Below are 17,929 nucleotides of genomic sequence, written 5' to 3' on the forward strand. Positions count from 1 at the left end.
TTTCCGGCTAGTACATATATTTGGAGTATTTTTCTCTTTTGAGCCAACTGTAAATGTCGCTTTCACCCAGCATTTGATGTGCCTGCAAGCTACCAGATCGAAGGGTGTTGCCGGGCCGTTTGCAGATGTTTATTATTGCAGCCCAGGGAGTCCTTAGACAAGGGGCAGGCGGCTGGACATCTTACACAGTTTTGTGTGCGCTTCAAATCTAATTTGTGTGTGTGTGTGTGTGTGTGTGTGTGTGTGTGTGTGTGACCAGTAGTCCGTCCTATGCGCTTCCTGAAGAAAGGTCGTTCCTACTTATTTTTGCAATACAATATAGTTGCGCAAGACACAAGACGACGGATTCTATGCTCTCTATTCATACAAAATGTACTTTCATTGTTTACAGATTACGACAGATTTTTCATGCATTTTGGTTGTTGTTCTAATTTGGTAGAGTTGCCGACCAGGCAACGTAATTGCAACGCCTAAACTATAAAAGGTTCAGATAATACAACTAAACTTTACCCAACTATGTAATTTAATAATATAATATATAAATAGAATCTACTTTAATCAATTGGTAAAGAATGCCTGTAATACACATTTGTATACATTTGATGTATGCTATTGCCTATATGCCATTAGGTTATGCAGGAAAAGATCGGAATATAGCAACATTATTGAATGGCTAAAGTGATAGTGAGAAAAAAGAGAATATTTTTGCATTTAAATTCAATTCCCAAACATATTAATTTACTCGCTGATCTGGCAATACTTAACATACAGCGCTGCCACTTCTTGTGTGCATAACAGTGCGTTAACAGAATCATGTTTGAGCTACTCCGAATGTTATTTGGCAATTAAAATATTTAATTTACAATTAGTAGCTTAATTTTAATGAAAACCATTAAGACTCATCTAAGTATTTCCTGAGATGCTATAAGTAAAACTTGGAATCCCGGCCTCGTAATTACGATTTTATTGCGCTATAAATGACTCGAAAAATATCGGCAACATGGTTATATCGATAGAAAATGTTAAGTATCGAAAAACAGAACGAATAAACGAGCTCGCTTATAATTGACCGGGAAAAAATCAAATAGCAATAGCTCTTTGGCCGTGCATCAAGCATAATTTCGGGACTGGTACACGGTGACGGATCTAAAACACGGTGCAAGCAAACGAGCAAAGCAAATCGAGATTGGTGTTAGCATGGGCATAGTTTTATATGTAAATTAAATTCAAGTGCCGCAAAAGAGGAGAAAAAATGTTGTAAAAATTAAAAGTCAACTGTATTATAATATATCGTATGCGTCGTGAATGTTGAATGTAATTTGTGCTTCAAATATTTATGATAAATTTTGCTTGTGTGTAAATGTGTTCGACTTTGAGCATTTGTACTAACGCACACATATGCGTTTATGCTAGTGTGAGTAAAAACCGAAACTCAAGCGACTCAACAAACGACGACGACGATTCGAAGCCGCCGACGCAGCAGCTGAGCTAAAGAAACGAAATTACATACACACTTGCGTACATAAAGTAAAGAGAAGCGCAGATAAAGCCACCATTTTTTAGTGACGAAGAAGAGAGCTAGGCGTAAAGCAAAGCACTCTGCGCCTTTGGATACAAATAAAGGCATTTAAATTATTATTTTGTGGCTAGCAGAACCAATAAAATGGCAAGCTTTCAAATACATCGTGATAACTGTGAAAAGGAGAATCCCGGCATGCTGAATCTAAAGGAAAAGGGAGCCGTTGCAAAGCAGCCACTCGCTGTAATTGGTGGCAAGGAGAAGGCTCTGGCACCGCGCGCCAATTTAGTTGTGCTGAATACCAACAACAACCATGGCAATGTGCCGCGCGGCAACCCCGCACCCCCTGGCAAAGTGGTAAGGTTCCATCACATTTCACATCCTAATTTTGTTACGTATGTACATATGTATGTATGTATGTATGTTGGGCACTCCAATGCAGCTGCCTCGTTCAGCTTTGCTGGTGGTGGTAGTGCGATCACTAGACAGAACGGTGGTGGTTTTTTTTTTCTGTCTGTCTGCCTGTGTCTGTTTCCTTGTTGCTATCTCTGTTTGCACTCTTTCACATCGAAAGGCGCCCTAAATAGTTGCATTTAACAATTGTATAAGTTGTTACATATTATGTTAAGAATATAAATGCATCAGTTTTTTTTTGCCGGGTTGCGAGTGCGCGCTTAATCAGCAAAACTAACCTAGAAATGCGCAATCCAAGAGGGAATCTTGCGCGCGATTTTTCATATGAGAGCAGAGTCTAGCAGAATAAAGCGAAAATGGAAAGGGATATTAAAGCAAACGAGCAAACAGGCTGAGATGTGCATTGAAATGCAATTACAGCACCTAGACGCACACACGAGCACAGCGTGCGCTTGTGTGCGTGTGCGTGTGTGTGTAAGAGAGAAGGAGAACGAAATGCTAGCAGGCAGAGAAGCCAGTAAAAGGCGCGCACAGTAAAACAAAAACAACAAAAGCGAACGACGACTGCGCGCAGCGCACGTAACAGGATCTTTCCCAGCAGGGAAGAATTATAAAGCGAGACAGCAACTAACGTTCGCTATGCGCCCTCCCCTTCTAACACACACACACATGCACACACTGAGAGACCATGTTGTAATTGCGTTACATTTGCCTTTATTTTTTTTTATATGTATTTAAATTTCGCAGGGCTTTCGCGAAGTTGCCAAGCTAAAGGTGGACGAAAACATTGGCTATGGCGGCGCCAAGAAATCGAACGTTGTGCCCGTTGTGGAGCAATTCAAGACATTCTCCGTTTACGAGGACAATGTCGATACACAGGTACAAGCCCAGGCCAAGGTTGCCGACAAGGAGAATATACAAAGTGCTGGCGCCCAGAAGCTGTAAGTGATGCCCGAGCTCAAGAGTCCGTCTGAAACGCCTAAATTGTAATCGCTATATCCTGCTTTAGCGAACTGGTGCACCAGGAGTTTGCCTTACAGCAATCATACGATCTGGATGGCACGCCCATGTCCGTCACCGATGTGCTATCGCCCATGTCTGTGGACCGGTCCATGGCGGATGCCAGCAATATCAGCAGCGCCCAGCTAACTGACAGCAGCCATGTCGAGGATATGGCTGATCTTAAGAATGCTGCTGATGCCGCTGCAGCCACGGAAAATGCGCTACTGCCGCGCAACGACCGCCAGCGCTTCTTCGAGGTGGTCCAGTATCAGCGCGATATTTTGCAGAATTTCCGCGAGTGCGAGGTAAGTACAAAAGTTCGTTTTGGAATTCCATAAATACATTTCAATGGTAATAGGGATGCCTTGAAAATTATAAGCGTTTGATATCAGAGGAGTTTCTAAAGTACAACTGACATTAACGCCGGTCCTCACACTTTGGGATGCTTGCTTCGTAAAGATATTTCCGGTTCACGTAGACAACATGTGGCACGTGACCTTTTCATCTTTAAATATTTTTTAAATAATTTACTTTTCAAGAAGAAAGGTTCTTAAAAAGTGACGCGCATACTTTTAAGAATATGAGATTCGATACTAATTTCCCTTACGAGTCGTTTCTATCCCGACCTCAGTGTTAGTGTGTGCCTTGTCACGCGCTTGAGCAAAGTTAGTTTTCCCATTTAGCCTAGGGATCTGGGTGTACTAGCTATCATAACCACACACATACACACATTCACATTCACAAATAAATGTGCTCACAGTAATTGAACCCGAGCCGCACCCTCGTGAAAATGATGTCTTTGCGCGTCGCTGCTTTTCTTTTCCTTAATTGTTTAGTTGCCTGCATCGCCGGTTTCGTCTTGTGTGAAGCACCTGAGGTTCTACCTCAGCGCCGTTAACATTCCTTTTTGAAGTGCCTTCACGTGCCTTTTGAGCTGTAAGCGCATGTCAAAGGAGTTTGACTAGTTCAGGTTTTGAAGCATTGCTATTAAGATTCTGTTTTCAAACAAAACGCTCAACTTTTAATTTAATCTTTATTAACTTTTTTTTGGTTTTGATTGCAATTCGTTGGCTGCTGACCTCGTGTGTGGAACTGTGCCGGCAGACGAGTTCAGGTGCTGCTGAAACAATTCCACACAGAGCTCAGGATAAACGATGAACTGATTGAACTGAATGTGAATGTGGCTGGGAGCACTAACGTGAGGTCCTGTTGAACTGATCGTAGAACTCATCGCTGACCGCATTGCTCAGCTGGACGAGGGCTTCCTTGCGTTGTTTATCCTGCTCGGTGGCGAGCTTGGCATTGGCGCGCACCAGATCGTCCAGCTGCTGCTTGTGCTTGCGATCCATTTCGATCTGCTTGAGCATAAGGGTACGATCCATGTTCATGGCATACTGCTCCCACTGTTTGTTCATCAGTTCAGCCTCGGTCTTGCGCTGCATCGTGTCGGTCAGCTGCTGCTCCTGGCCCTTGCGGAAGTCCAGCAGCTCGTCGGGTGTCATGCCGCGATACATGAAGGCGATCTTTTTGTTCGGATTGCTGCGCGACTGAGCCACATCCGGATTCTCGGTCAGCATATCGCTGGACAGCATATTGTAGATTTCGGCCATGTCGTCCTCGTATGTCTCGCGTTTGGTGCGCATGCGGTTCTCCTGCTTCTGCTTGGCCAGATTGATATTGAACTGGCGCACCTTGTGTATGATCTGCTGGCGCATGCGATGATCCGATTTGGCCATCTCCTCCAGATGCTTGTCACGGCACTGTACGCTCTCCATGTACACATTGTCGGCCTTGCGGCGTGCCTCCTCCGCCTGCTTGCGCTCCATAACCTGCTGATCGAGCCAGGCGCGTTGTTGCTCACGCTGCCTTACCTGGCGATCGGTCCTATGCAAATCTTCGCCGCAGAAGATTTGTGCACTAGAGATGCCAAGCGACGTATCGTCGTCGGCAATGCGAGCCGGCTTTGATTTCTTCAGAAAGTTTGGATCGTTGAGGTCGAACTCGCGACGTTGATCCCGACGCTGATAACGGCAACGATAATAGTTGAGATCCGAGTCCACAATGCGTTTCTCCTTTTCTAGTTCCTTTTCCTTGGCCGTGATCAGGCGCTTTTGCAGCTGCTCCTGCTCCTCATAGCGCTTATCACATTCCAGCCTCTCACTGTTCTGCTTCTTTTTCTCCAAAATCTGGCGCTCCAGCGTCTCCAAATCGAGCTACAGATTGTGCAACGAAGAATGGATGACAGACGCTTGGGACTGCCAAGGTACACTGTACTCACCCCAAAGAGTCGCTGCCTGGCATTGAAGATGCGCTTCTTGCGCTCTTCCTCGTACTGCTCCCGCTTTTGCAGCTTGACCGCCTCGCTGAGGTCCTCCTTGGTGCACAATGGCATTTTAAGCGTCATCTTGTCCTCTTTAAACTTTACTTTTATCTAAAAAATATATATACCTATGCACATTATCCGTTTGTTTCAGTGTACAAGTATTTCACTTTCTGATATTCAAACCGGATTTGAGCTTTGAGTTTGTTTGCTCGGTTGCCGGGTCGATTGTTGTTTGGTTCCCTGTTTGCTTGTTTGTGGCCTAACAACCCCAACAACAACCCGAGAGACACAAATTTAAATATTTATGACATATAATAAATAGATCGATTTTCTAGGCTCTTTCCTTAAGCTTTATTCTTTCCGATAACCACTTAAAGCATGGTAAACCAGAGCTCAATGGGCTTAGGAATAACGAACTATCAGAAATGAATACACAAAATTGGGAATACTTTCTCCATTTCCCCAAATTCTACAATTTTCTGTATTGACCATGTGCGATGGCGCTTGGCGTGTCCAATAATCGTTAAACTGCCCATTAAATAAACACCTAATGTACAGCGTGTTCGTATTGCCGCTTTTGGCTAAGATTTGTAGGCTGGGAGTGGCGTTCCTCTAAAATTTATATGTGGCTCACGTACTGCAAAATAACCAATAAACAAATAAAAATTGGTAAATTCGATTGCGCACAAATGATAGCTGAGGTTCGTCGCCAACAAGTTAAGTTTTCAAGTCTCAAGTGTATTCAAAAAGTTGAAGCAACTCCAAATACAACTTGTTTGAATAGCGGAGGAGACGAGAGAAGACAATACAAATAGTTCAAAGAAGTGTTAAGATAAATATGTAATCAAATGAGTAAATTTGTAAAAGGTATTTTGTGATCTGACAGCAAGCTTTCGACTATGAGATACCGTATACATGGGTCTCAATAACCCTATTGAACATTTTTTACCTTCAAACATTGTCAAACGTAGAGCTTTTATATGCGATTTTCATAAATTCTAGTTATGCTTACAGATTATATATTTAGCATATTAATATTAGTAGTACATGAAATTGACTCTTTTGTTAACCCTACCTATTATATTCATTGGTAGAAAAAGCATCGCCCAAAAGCGCAATACATGCGTCGCCAAACTGACATCAATCACTCGATGCGCACCATTCTGGTTGATTGGCTGGTCGAAGTTGCCGAGGAATACAAACTGGACACGGAGACTCTGTACTTATCAGTCTCATATTTGGATCGCTTCCTCAGCCAGATGTCGGTGAAGCGCTCCAAGCTGCAATTGGTTGGCACGGCAGCCATGTACATTGCCTCGTAAGTAACCCATTTCAAAATAGAGTTCCAGTTGTTTAGCGGCAAACTTCATGTATGCTTTTTGTTTTTGCACACAGCAAATATGAGGAGATCTACCCACCAGATGTTGGCGAGTTTGTCTTTCTCACTGACGACAGCTATACAAAGGCCCAAGTGTTGCGCATGGAGAATGTGTTTCTGAAAATTCTATCCTTCAACTTGTGCACACCAACACCCTACGTCTTCATCAACACCTACGCCGTGCTGTGCGATATGCCCGAGAAGCTGAAGTACATGACATTGGTAGGTGATCTTTTGGGTGCTAACCAGTTAGTTGATTTGGGCAATAGCTAATTTTCTTTTTGCGATTTGCAGTACATTTGTGAGTTGTCACTTTTGGAGGGAGAATCATATATGCAATATTTGCCCTCGCTCATTTCGTCTGCTTCGCTTGCATTTGCACGTCACATTCTTGGTATGCAGATGTGGACGGCGCAGCTGGAGGAGATTACCACGTACACACTGGAACAATTGAAGCATGTAGTTGTGGCGCTGTGCAAGACGCACAAGTCAGCCAGAGAGCTAAGCACGCAGGCTATAAGGGAAAAGTACAATAGGGACAAGTAAGTTGTGCAATATCAGTATCAGCTTTGTTCTGCGCCTAACTATGTTTCTTTTTGTTTTTAGATTCAAGAAAGTGGCCACAATTGAGCCCATTGAACTGAGCGAATCTGAAATCGATATTATTGTACAGGATTATAAAGCGGCCAGCCAGTGCCAGACAGAGCAGCAGCCAGGCAACAATATGAAACCTAAAGTCAATTTGTTTTATAAGTTTTAAGTGTTTTTTACATCAGCATCAGCCATGATCAAATTGTATTGTAGTTTAGCGTTTTCCAATGTACACCCTCTAGTAGTTTTATTCGTTGTAAGTGTAAGTACGACTGCATTAAGGTTTTACTGCCATGCTGCAAACGCGCACGCTGGATACAACGAGCACTGCCACACCCACACCTACACAATTCGTACACTTGGCAAGCTACTGGACAATTGTATATGCTAACTGGTCATATATGAGATGAGCTACCACAAAGAAGATGAGCTAACACAGGAGTGCGATCGATTATACGATCCAGGTTCAAGTCCAGGTCCTCGGCGAGAGCTTGTCACGCAAAGCGTGCGCAGCAGCAAATCATATCACAAGATAAATCGAATTGAAAAAAAAACCGTAACCAACAATCTTAGGCTACTTACTTATACATTTTAAGTTATTGATTTCATTATTTGTTCGATGTCGTATTTTTTATTATTTCTTACGTATTTATATAACCAGATATGTATGTAAACAATGTCTTTCAAATATGCATACTAATAATCGGCCGAAGCTAAAGACCATAAAATATTTATGCTACACATATGCTAACTAAATAGGCTATAAATGTTCTGTGAACCCCGCAACAAATATGAGAAATATATCAGTTTTCATGAAATATTAATTACATTTCGCTCTCTAAATAATAGTTTTTATATTAACTATAAACATTTATATATAATGACGCTTACTACACGTTTAGTTCAACTGTGTTTTTATTATAAATCAATGTCTTAGGACAGCAAACCTTATATGTAATTCCCTTCTGGACTTTTTTTTTACATATAATACAACTATTGTCAAATATTGCAAACCATCAATAAAATTAAATGGCAGACCATAAAAGAGACAAATCTGAACATAAATTCATTAACAGAATTGTCAACTGTTTATTTTAAAAAATAATATTTATAAATGTTGCTTTGGTTCAATGTGATCCATTGATGATATATATAAAGTTATAGATTATCTGTATAAATTGTAAGGTTTTCTTCAAAGATGATAATGCTTTTCCTGGAAGTATCCATCCATATATATTTCTATTACCATGTTTTACGGCCTCTCAGAGTTAAACAAGTTCACGTTTTACACCACAATTTCGTGAATGTATAAGAAATGGCCCAAATTAACATACTCGTGCTCGTGAATGATTGCACATGAGTTAACGATTCGATTGAATCGAATAATTATTGCAAATCAGAGTTCAACGACAACAAATTGTTTATGTAAATCCGATAACGAAATTGAAAGTGTTTTGCCTTCTATATATGTATAACAATTGTTTATTGAAAAAATGAAAAACAATGTGAAGTATTGAGTTGTTGCATCTGTTCGATGTGATCCGAATTCCCATGAAGCCGGACACCCTCACACATACACAATTATAACTGCAGAGGCTACTCAGTATTATATACTTAGTTAGTTCTTGGGTCAATTCCAAATGCAACTCTTGAGCGTAGAGCAATAGACAAACAAAAATGCTAGTTTTGTCTTCAATGAATGTGAGTTGCCAAATGTGCAGTTATGGCGCCTATATAGATCGGTGATCGGTCCTAATACGCAAAACGTGTGTCCGGATGATAGCCAAGCTTGTCTAACGCAGGATTGCAGGCAAAGTTAATCATAGGCGGTGGTCCGCAGAGCAGGACAATCGTCTCATCGTTGGCCGGCAGCAGATGAGCTCCAATCATTTCATCATTGATAAATCCAACACTGTACGTCCAACCTGTGTGGGATAAGAAAACTCACGAAAATTAGAAATGGTTTAGCTTGAGAGCTGCGTTTCGACGGCAACCTTTTCCCTGCATTGTGATATGAAATCAAAACTCGCGACTAAATTATACGGATGCTAGCTGAGGTACTTAATAGCTAAAACGCTGCTCGGAATGATGACCCAGCCGCTCAAGGCCCGGTATACAGGTATAGTTGACCATGGGCGGCGGTCCGCACAGCAGACACAGCGTCTCTGGATCGGGCGGATATAGCTGCTCGCCCATCATCTCATCGTTGATGTGCCCGGTATTGTACAACCAGGCTATGTAGCGTGCGTGCGCCGTGCGGGGCATCCGTTGGAGGGCAGCATGTGGCGAGGAGCAAACACAAAAGTTCTCAACATAATAGATGGCTTTTAGCATTAGCACTACAATTGCTACACTGAATCGATGAAATGATTATGCGAATGAATTCTAATTATGATGTAACATGCATATCTTTGGGTGAGTTTATAAAAGACAAACTAAACTAAAGGCTTTCTAAGTTAAATTGTTAAATTATAATCGAATTCTCCTTTAACAAACGATTGAAAGTTATTTTCCTAATCTTTCTTTCCCTAATCAATTTAGTTTTACAACAGTCAAACATTTGCTCAATCATAAGCCTAATTTTTACATTAATTGCATGTTTCCTCTTTCCTTCTAGAATTGAGATAAACTTATAAAAAGTGCAACTGAAAGTCTGTTGGATATTCCATATTGATATACATCTAAGCTTAATGTGAACATGATTCTGATTCGATGCGACATTTGGGCGGCACTTTGGAAGCCGCAGCTCACCTTCGGCCGCTTTGTCCACGGTGTACCAGACCTTGAACTGATCGGGATGCTTCTTGGCCAGTTCATCTAGCTCCTCACGCAGCAAAATGTCCTTTTCGCTCTGCAAAACAAGGGTTGTGACTTTAGAAAGTGAGCTTAAGAAGCCTCTCTATGAACTCACCTGGTTGGCGAACAGCAGCGCCAGTTTGGTCTTGTCCTTGTCACTGCGCTTGAGCACTTCGCGCACCAGCTGCAGCATGGGCGTGATGCCAGTGCCGCCGGCTATCATGTTGACACGCTTGGCGGTCACATGTTTGGGTGGATCTTTGCGCAGTTTCTTAATGGAGAAGGTGCCGTTGCCCAGGTATTGCAGGCGACCCGATGGTCCACGGAACGATATCTTCTCGCCCAGCTCCATCTGTTCCAAATGCTGCGTCATTTTGCCGCCCGCTGGGAATTTGGGATGCGTGTCCTTAAAGTACACTTTCACAACCAAGTCCACATAGCCCACATCCTCGTCAGACGAAATGGGCGTATACGGCCGTATGACAAGCTCGTTGTCAATCGTTGCAATCAGATGTATGTGCTGGCCCACGGGCAGGCCGAGTATATGCTGCTTGGAGGGCAGTCCAAAGCGGAAACGTCGCGTATCATGGCTGAGCACCTCCTTCTCGATCAACGGCAGCTGATACTTATCATTGGGATCCACAAGTGTGCGCAGTCGAGCGGTTCGGTTTGGCTCGCGGCGCGGCTTCGTTGACTTCTTGTTGATGAAATAGTGGACAATCAAAGCGCCGGCAACGACGGCTACGACGCCCACGGCAATCGGAACGAACTGTAAGTAGAGAATTACACAAAGAGACTAAAATTTAGACTGAGTTATGTAGGATCAACAGATTAATCGTTTGTTATAATCGAATAGATCTGACAATATTATACTATTTCTGGACCTTTCGTGGCATTACGTGATATTCCATTTATTTATTTTGCCCGACAGATGCCTTTGCTGATTAAAGTTCAAAAAGTCGGTTGACATCGTTTCATGTATGCACATCATTTGCAATGTTTTCGTACTACAACTGATTACCACAAGTATTAGCCCCAATTTATGTTGGCCAATATGAAATTTGAGCCCGTTATCTTTCTGTGGCTTTGGTGAACTTTAAGCCCTCGCTATGAAGCCACAAAAGCGAGGGCTTCTTTTTAAAGTCTAACATAATTGAGGTTATTTTCATTTGCAAAGCAACCAAATGACACCCATAACGTCTTGGCCGTGACCTTGAAAACGTAGTCCACTATTGCAACATTTCATATTGCACAGGCAGGCAGACATCCAATGCGCTGCGCATATGTATGCATAATTATCAATGACGTCACGCACAGATAAACAGAGAGCGCACGCAGGGAACGAAAGAGAGCGTGGCCAGTGCGTGGCAGCTCTTGCGTTGATTTTCTCTCCAATTATATTTGTTGGACTTACATCGAAATCTGTCATATTTCACACACTTGATGAATATGGCTTGCTTTATATTATGTATTTCCAATTGAAATTATTCAAATATTCAACTTGACCGACAATTAGAAATAGCGAACGTTTGATCAACCGACAGTCGCCGCGCACAATTTCCAATTGAAATGAAGTCGAAACGGTGGAGTCAACGCGAGGGCTCGGTGCCGAGTCAGCACGCGTATGCGGACAGTGCGTGTTAGAAGTAAGCGATCAAGTTAGGCATAGGCAGATATTTTAGTAGTTAATTCTATAACCTAATTTGCAGTGATGTAGCTAGTAAGGTTGCCTGCGATTTGACTGTTATCAAGCTGTTGCTTTGTATATTTATAGAGAAGACTTTTTATATTTTAAATTTAATTCAAATTGATGTATATGAAATTCGAGCATTCATGCTTCGCAGTGTAGAGTAGAGTGTACGCTAGCGGAATTTTTCTAACGATGATAAGCAAAAAGTTCAGATTGCCTGAGAGCATGACAGTAAAATTTAATGTGAGCGTAACAGGGTACATTTTTCAAGAGAGCTGCTGTGTGTAAAGAGAGTTGTACAAAAGCAGTTGTGCTGGTTGAACAGCTGATATGTCTGTAAGTAAATGAGCCGAGCGTGAGGCACATACATAAATATTAACCTTTATGCACTGTACAAACTAGAGATGAGCCAAATTGTTATTTTTCAGTCACACTAAAAACTGTTATTTTCACATAAAAGTTATTTATGTTAAAATGTTGCAACAGATTTTCATGTTTTCAATTCTGCTACTAAAGCCAGAATTATTTCCATGCTCAGAGCTGGTCTTGCTGTTCAGAAGACATATTGAATACAAATTAGCATTAAAGGCGTGACGTCATTTAAGAATGATGAACTCAATTTTATAGCGACGGGCAAGGAATGTATGTTTGTTGTTATAAATACCTTTGTGGTATATCCGCATATTTCTTTGCATTATTTTGTGGGAGATGCCAAATGGCAGGCACACATATGCGCACATACAAATGTATATTTTTAAGAATTATGAAATAGCCTAGCTAAATGTGATAGGCGTGTGTGATGAGAATGCGGGTATATCAAAACGGGTGTACCAAAAATTATGCAAAAGCTGCGCTGCACAGCTTGTTTCGTAACTTACATTGCTCTCAATCAAACGCGCCATTTCCAAGGGCTGGAGTCGCTGCTAACTGGAGATTGGAAATTGCCGGTTCTTTGCGGCTGTTGGAAAATCAATTAGTGCACTTTTGGATAAATTATATAATTCGTATATTGCAGCGATGGAACATCACTCACTGGCACAATCACAGTGGCACACACCGACAGAAGTTTTATTTTAAAACGCAACGCAGGCCCAACGCGAATGCGAGCGTGGAGATAGTGAAAGCAATTGTTTTGTTTGACCACGAAACGTTTGCTCTCTTGCACTCTCGCCAAAAGTCAGGTACCACTCTCTTTCATTGCTCTGCGAAAGCTCTTTGTTTTGCCAGTTGGAGCGTTAGCTGCAAAAATATGTATGTATGTATGTAATGTTTGAGAAAGTATTTTGTTTATAGTTTATGACTGAGACACCTACCGTTTAAATTAAGTAATGTGCACATAAAAGCTACAAGACTTTGAAATTGGTCAAACTTAAAAAAAACAGCTGCGTTTAATTAAAAACTTGTTTATGGATTATAACTACATATGCAAAGTTAAGCGTTGCCACCCTGTTGCTATATACCCATGGGCTGTTGGCGATATACCCATGAGCAACTGTTACAGTTAGCATCGCAGCAACTCTGTTAAAAAATGTATCGATATCTAGGAGTATTATCGCTGCGAATCTCCTCTTTCTTTCGTGAAACGCACATCGCAAGGTGTAGACATGGCGTAAGTGATTTTATTGAAAAATCTTAAAAAAATAAATACATCGCGAATAATTTAAAGAAAATAACGAAGCATAATGATATATTGTGTGCCGATATATGTGTTTTGCGCAATATTTATTGTATGTGACCATTAAAAACCAGCTTTTTATCCAAAATTGTAATGACCACATGAGTGGACGGAACAAATCTTGAAAACGATATGCATCTGGAATACTTTAATGAAATTAAGGAACTATATGTCTATATGCTAAGCCGCGCAATACGTTTAACATTATATTAATTGTAATTGGCAATCAGAAACCAACTTTTTGGACCAATATCAATGACCACATCAGTTTGGAAATGATTGCAATATTAAAATTAAATTTTGTGCCAAATATGTGACTACTTATACAAGTTGCAACCATTTGCTCAATTCTTAAACATTACTTTACACGTCTATTTGGTACGACTGAGAAATAATAAACCTCATTTCCAATTACAGGTCGAAAGTGTCCCGTGACACGCTCCTTGAGGGCGTCAGTGGTATTCTGGAGCATTCGCTCACCAAGAAGCGCGGCTTCCTGGAAACGGTGGAACTCCAAATTGGCCTGAAGAATTATGATCCCCAAAAGGACAAGCGTTTCTCCGGCACTGTTAAGTACGTTGGCTAAAATACCTGCGCTGCGAACCATATGATTCCCACTGGGAACTGGCTTCAGCGTTAGGCAGTCGTATTTGTGCTCACACCACATTACGGCGGACCTGCACTCAGGGTCTTAAAATCAAATTGAGTAGGCACCAGCAATGGTGCCGAACCCCTTAGTTAAGACATAATTACAAATGCCTGCTCCTCTGCGAGCTGTGTAAGTTTTCTGACAATTGCATTGTTCTGCCTGCCAGCTCGAATTTGTTTCCGTTCTGCCCGCTAAACATTTGATTTATGTATTTATCGTGCAGGTTGAAGCACATCCCACGCCCTAAGATGAAGGTGTGCATTCTGGGCGATCAGCAGCATTGCGACGAGGCCAAGGCCAATGGCGTTGAGTTCATGGATGCTGAGGCACTCAAGAAGCTGAACAAGAACAAGAAGCTGGTTAAGAAACTGGCCAAGTCCTATGACGCCTTCCTGGCCTCCGAATCGCTGATCAAGCAAATTCCACGTCTGTTGGGCCCCGGCCTGAACAAGGCTGGCAAGTTCCCTGGTCTTTTGTCGCACCAGGAGTCGATGATGGGCAAAATCGAGGAGGTCAAGTCCACCATCAAGTTCCAGATGAAGAAGGTTCTGTGTCTGTCCGTTGCCGTTGGACACGTCGGCATGAAACAGGACGAGCTCTCCCAAAACGTCAGCTTGTCGATCAATTTCTTGGTCTCGCTGCTGAAGAAGAACTGGCAGAACGTTCGCTCCCTGCACATCAAGTCATCGATGGGCCCACCCCAGCGTCTGTACTAAATTGTTGTGTGCTCGCTGCAAACAAATATTTTATATAAATAAACTTTACATTTGATCAATGTACGTAACTGGATTGCATATGACAATCAATTTGTTCATTTAAATAGTTATACCTTATGCCAGTTATAAGAAACATTTTTAAATTAGTTTGCTCACCATTTGTTTAATGGCTTGTTAATTTGTTATGGACAGCTCTGAATTGTTTATGATATATTAAGCATGTGTACTATCCAAAACAATTCAGAGTTGGGCTCCAATACAAATCATCTGAACAACTATTTGTCCAAACAATCCAACTTAATGATTTGTTTAATTTAAAATTTATTGGCAGTTAACAATACTCTACACTGTGAAAATGCAGTTTAATAGTTTGCAGAGCATAATCTAGCTTTTAAATTTATAAATTACAAGAGCATTTAACCTTCGTCTGGAACCCCTTCATATGTAGACCCTTAACCCTTACTATAGTCTTAAACTCTAGCCAATGGCATTCATATTTCCGTGGAGCTGATGGTGCGCGCCAGAAAATCGCGTACGTCTAAGGCATGCTCAATATCCGCGCTGGTGTCCGGCTTTGGATCGATTGGCGCTGACTTGAACCTCGATACGTCCACCGTGTTGCCCCACTCGAGCATATGGGGCTCACTCAGTTCCTCGAGCAGATTGTGCAGCACAGTGGCCGCTGTAATAATGCAGGATGCGGTCTGGAAGCTGATGTCCAGTGGCTGGCTGAGGAAGCGCCAGCGTGACATTAAACGATGCATGGCGCAGTCGCTCAGCTCCTGCAGATGGTCGGCCACCTCGTTGAAGTCGTACTCGTGCGGCGCCGCCGGCTCCGAATAGCGCTGCAGCAGCCAGGGACGCAGTGGATAGTTTTGGTTAGCAGGCGCCAGCACAAAGGCGGGCACCGAACGGTTGTTGATGCAGCGTGGCGGCAGCTGTGTGAGTGAGTTTGGTGCATCCGCAAACATGGGTGGCAGCGGCGCCTTGGTGCCATTGGCGTTGCCCAGGCGCAGCTCACGGAAGAGCATGCGATCATCCAAAAGGAATTCCATGCGCAGCGCGGCACTCGAGCCAACGTGTTGCTTAGTCGGGCCGCGGAGCGGAATGCAGCAAACGCCCAGGACACCGACAAGCGCCGCGGGCATGTTGCATTCCCGCTGGAAACCGGCCACCACATTCGCACAGTCCGCCTCGCTCTGGGGCAGCAGGCGCAACGCCTTGCCCAAGCTGGTCATGACGGCATTGCAGAACACTTTCAGGCACTTTATGGTGTGTGCGCGCGGCAGGGCAAACTTTTCCGATATAATGGAGATACGCTCGCCGCTAGCCAGAAAGTAGAGGGCAAGGCCGACGCACTTGTCCGGCGCAATGTCATCCGCAGTCGACGCTAGCTCTGGCACCGAGCGCAGGCTGGAGGACAATTGGCTGCAGAGCGACTGAAATGTGCTGCGGGTCACATGGAAGCTGTCCAGAAACTGCTCATCGCTGTACTGGGGTATTGTGTGCTCCCAAAATAGCGTTGGGCCAACTGTTGTTTCAGTTGCCAGCTCGGATTCGGCAGCGGCCGTGTTAATGTTGTCCATGACTGCCTCCATTTCCTCGATGTGCTGCAGCTGGGCGTGCTTCATCCGTAGCATGACGAACATTTGCATATAATTCGACTGCAGCTCGATCATTTGCTGCATGAAAATGGAACGCAACTGTTTGAGGCGACGTCGGGTGCGTTGCTGTTGACGCCTGCGGCTCACAATCACCGTCTGTTGCAGGTGCCGCACGTGCAGTTGGATTAGCGTGGCAATTTTCCGTTTGCGCTGCTGCAATGCGCTTCCCGTGCACTTCGGAGCGCTCTTAAGTAACTTGGACAAGGCATCGTTTAAATCGTTGTTTATTGTTTGCAGCTCTTCGTCCATTTTTTCAATATGGCAGTGTGACCGCGCACGGCAAATACAAAAATAAACATTACCAAATGTATTCGATAGGCAAATGGCAAGTGATCGAACATCCTAGTGCTATCGATAAGTGTGTACATAATTTTTAAAATCGAATTCGTTTTTGCAATCTCGACAACGGCACATTCTAAACCCAAAATGAACACAACCAGCTCTGTTCATAATTTCGAAAGACACTTTGCACCTGGCGGCACATCAACACCAGTGCACACTACGCTATCGCCATTGCACAAGGCTCTAATTGAATATGCAACAACATCAGCCCGTTTGCTGTTTATACAGGATCCCGCCGTATACGCGGACTTTCATTCCACTAATGAAGCATTCAACGAATATACATCAATGGAACTCTGCGAAATCATGTTAAACTCAGTTTTGCCCAAGGTGCACACATACCCGTTGACGGCAACAATTAAAAAGCGCCTGAAATTATTGGAGCTTCATCCGTGCTTCCAACGAACTCCCCAAGGCTATCAATACACGCCACAACGCCTGGGCGCACATTTTGTGCTGCAGCCAAAATGTGATTTTAGTCTGCCGGAGCAGCTACCAAAATTACTGGTGAGTCGGCATAAGCTACTTGCCTGCAGTATATATTAATATAATTCATTTTCTATTTCGTTTCAGTCGTCACAGGGCAATCGTCCTGGTCGGGCGTCATCTCAGAAACATGCGCTCACCGGCTCACGAGATGCTTCCCACACAATGCTGATTGGAAGCGATAAAGTGACGCACGTTGGGCGCAAGTTCCAGCTAAGCTTCGATATTGCTGCACTGCTCTCGCCCATGCTTTCCAGTCATTCGGAGTACTCTGTTAGCGAACTGCACAATGTGACCAAAATAAAAAAACGTTTGCAGAGCGCCAAGCATAGCTTCCAGGCGACGGGCAACATGTCGCCCTACCGCAACAATCTGCAGCAGCTCATCAATAACATGATCATGTTCGACATGGTGAAAAAGCGTCTGTACAGAAGTTTGTTTAACCTGTGAGTCGGATGTGGATATGCCTTAAAGATACATGCAGTATGTAAAATCTTGAAAATTTTATAAAAGTAGCGTATTTTTGTGTGAAAAGTTGTTGGCAGAAGACCGTTAATTGTACATTTGCACATTTATTTTTGATTTTAAACAAATTTTAAATTTATTCCGCACATTTATACATTTAAAAAACGTTTTGATAAATCTTAGAATGAGCCAAAGCTTTTAATCTCTTTAATACAGAAG

At 42.9% G+C, this 17,929-nt stretch overlaps 6 protein-coding genes across 7 annotated transcripts; 3 read left to right on the forward strand and 3 right to left on the reverse strand.

Moving 5' to 3' along the window:
* Positions 1 to 1,083: 1,083 nt before the first annotated feature.
* On the forward strand, positions 1,084 to 8,056 carry LOC115771536 (G2/mitotic-specific cyclin-A). Its single transcript, XM_030717274.1, has 7 exons — positions 1,084 to 1,876; positions 2,681 to 2,874; positions 2,943 to 3,240; positions 6,353 to 6,576; positions 6,654 to 6,858; positions 6,931 to 7,178; positions 7,243 to 8,056. Exons 1-7 carry the CDS (start codon positions 1,664 to 1,666, stop codon positions 7,394 to 7,396), a joined length of 1,536 nt encoding a protein of 511 aa, XP_030573134.1. The 5' UTR covers positions 1,084 to 1,663; the 3' UTR covers positions 7,397 to 8,056.
* Positions 3,972 to 5,481, reverse strand: LOC115771539 (RIB43A-like with coiled-coils protein 2). The gene is made up of 2 exons (XM_030717276.1): positions 5,214 to 5,481; positions 3,972 to 5,148 (listed from the first exon to the last, which is right to left on the reverse strand). Exons 1-2 carry the CDS (start codon positions 5,337 to 5,339, stop codon positions 4,129 to 4,131), a joined length of 1,146 nt encoding a protein of 381 aa, XP_030573136.1. The 5' UTR covers positions 5,340 to 5,481; the 3' UTR covers positions 3,972 to 4,128.
* Positions 8,057 to 8,682: 626 nt separating the features above from the next.
* On the reverse strand, positions 8,683 to 13,110 carry LOC115771540 (NADH-cytochrome b5 reductase 3). 2 transcript variants are annotated; one of them, XM_030717277.1, is made up of 6 exons: positions 13,027 to 13,110; positions 12,747 to 12,952; positions 12,592 to 12,671; positions 10,139 to 10,792; positions 9,979 to 10,078; positions 8,683 to 9,152 (listed from the first exon to the last, which is right to left on the reverse strand). In XM_030717277.1, exons 3-6 carry the CDS (start codon positions 12,613 to 12,615, stop codon positions 8,980 to 8,982), a joined length of 951 nt encoding a protein of 316 aa, XP_030573137.1. In that variant the 5' UTR covers positions 12,616 to 12,671; positions 12,747 to 12,952; positions 13,027 to 13,110; the 3' UTR covers positions 8,683 to 8,979. The 2 variants fall into 2 exon arrangements, with proteins under 2 accessions (XP_030573137.1, XP_030573139.1); XM_030717279.1 differs by lacking the exons at positions 12,592 to 12,671; positions 12,747 to 12,952; positions 13,027 to 13,110 and adding an exon at positions 11,438 to 11,720 and having other exon boundaries at positions 8,684 to 9,152.
* A 124-nt stretch (positions 13,111 to 13,234) lies between these two features.
* On the forward strand, positions 13,235 to 14,826 carry LOC115771542 (60S ribosomal protein L10a-2). Its single transcript, XM_030717281.1, has 3 exons — positions 13,235 to 13,322; positions 13,806 to 13,961; positions 14,261 to 14,826. Exons 1-3 carry the CDS (start codon positions 13,318 to 13,320, stop codon positions 14,751 to 14,753), a joined length of 654 nt encoding a protein of 217 aa, XP_030573141.1. The 5' UTR covers positions 13,235 to 13,317; the 3' UTR covers positions 14,754 to 14,826.
* A 92-nt stretch (positions 14,827 to 14,918) lies between these two features.
* On the reverse strand, positions 14,919 to 16,698 carry LOC115771538. Its single transcript, XM_030717275.1, has one exon. It carries the CDS (start codon positions 16,664 to 16,666, stop codon positions 15,245 to 15,247), a length of 1,422 nt encoding a protein of 473 aa, XP_030573135.1. The 5' UTR covers positions 16,667 to 16,698; the 3' UTR covers positions 14,919 to 15,244.
* Positions 16,699 to 16,801: 103 nt separating this feature from the next.
* On the forward strand, positions 16,802 to 17,853 carry LOC115771541. Its single transcript, XM_030717280.1, has 2 exons — positions 16,802 to 17,266; positions 17,333 to 17,853. The coding sequence occupies exons 1-2, from the start codon at positions 16,844 to 16,846 to the stop codon at positions 17,693 to 17,695; spliced, it is 786 nt and encodes a 261-aa protein (XP_030573140.1). The 5' UTR covers positions 16,802 to 16,843; the 3' UTR covers positions 17,696 to 17,853.
* The last annotated feature ends 76 nt before the right edge of the window (positions 17,854 to 17,929 follow it).

Source organism: Drosophila novamexicana, unplaced genomic scaffold (assembly GCF_003285875.2).
Source record: "Drosophila novamexicana strain 15010-1031.04,08,12 unplaced genomic scaffold, DnovRS2.1 tig00000072-arrow-arrow-pilon, whole genome shotgun sequence".
NCBI lineage: Eukaryota > Metazoa > Arthropoda > Insecta > Diptera > Drosophilidae > Drosophila > Drosophila novamexicana.

What these genes read in the sequence shown, in the direction of transcription:
- LOC115771536 (XM_030717274.1), top strand. Translation starts at nt 1,664, where the DNA reads ATGGCAAGCTTTCAAATACATCGTGATAACTGTGAAAAGGAGAATCCC. An exon ending in CCGCACCCCCTGGCAAAGTG is followed by an intron (nt 1,877 to 2,680) that starts GTAAGGTTCCAT and finishes TAAATTTCGCAG; the next exon opens with GGCTTTCGCGAAGTTGCCAA. An exon ending in AGTGCTGGCGCCCAGAAGCT is followed by an intron (nt 2,875 to 2,942) that starts GTAAGTGATGCC and finishes ATCCTGCTTTAG; the next exon opens with CGAACTGGTGCACCAGGAGT.
- LOC115771539 (XM_030717276.1), bottom strand. Translation starts at nt 5,339, where the DNA reads ATGACGCTTAAAATGCCATTGTGCACCAAGGAGGACCTCAGCGAGGCG. An exon ending in CCAGGCAGCGACTCTTTGGG is followed by an intron (nt 5,149 to 5,213) that starts GTGAGTACAGTG and finishes CACAATCTGTAG; the next exon opens with CTCGATTTGGAGACGCTGGA.
- LOC115771540 (XM_030717277.1), bottom strand. Translation starts at nt 12,615, where the DNA reads ATGGCGCGTTTGATTGAGAGCAAT. An exon ending in CGCGTTTGATTGAGAGCAAT is followed by an intron (nt 10,793 to 12,591) that starts GTAAGTTACGAA and finishes CTCTACTTACAG; the next exon opens with TTCGTTCCGATTGCCGTGGG. An exon ending in CGCTGCTGTTCGCCAACCAG is followed by an intron (nt 10,079 to 10,138) that starts GTGAGTTCATAG and finishes CTTGTTTTGCAG; the next exon opens with AGCGAAAAGGACATTTTGCT.
- LOC115771542 (XM_030717281.1), top strand. An exon ending in CGTTTCTCCGGCACTGTTAA is followed by an intron (nt 13,962 to 14,260) that starts GTACGTTGGCTA and finishes TTTATCGTGCAG; the next exon opens with GTTGAAGCACATCCCACGCC.
- LOC115771538 (XM_030717275.1), bottom strand. Translation starts at nt 16,666, where the DNA reads ATGGACGAAGAGCTGCAAACAATAAACAACGATTTAAACGATGCCTTG.
- LOC115771541 (XM_030717280.1), top strand. Translation starts at nt 16,844, where the DNA reads ATGAACACAACCAGCTCTGTTCATAATTTCGAAAGACACTTTGCACCT. An exon ending in AGCAGCTACCAAAATTACTG is followed by an intron (nt 17,267 to 17,332) that starts GTGAGTCGGCAT and finishes ATTTCGTTTCAG; the next exon opens with TCGTCACAGGGCAATCGTCC.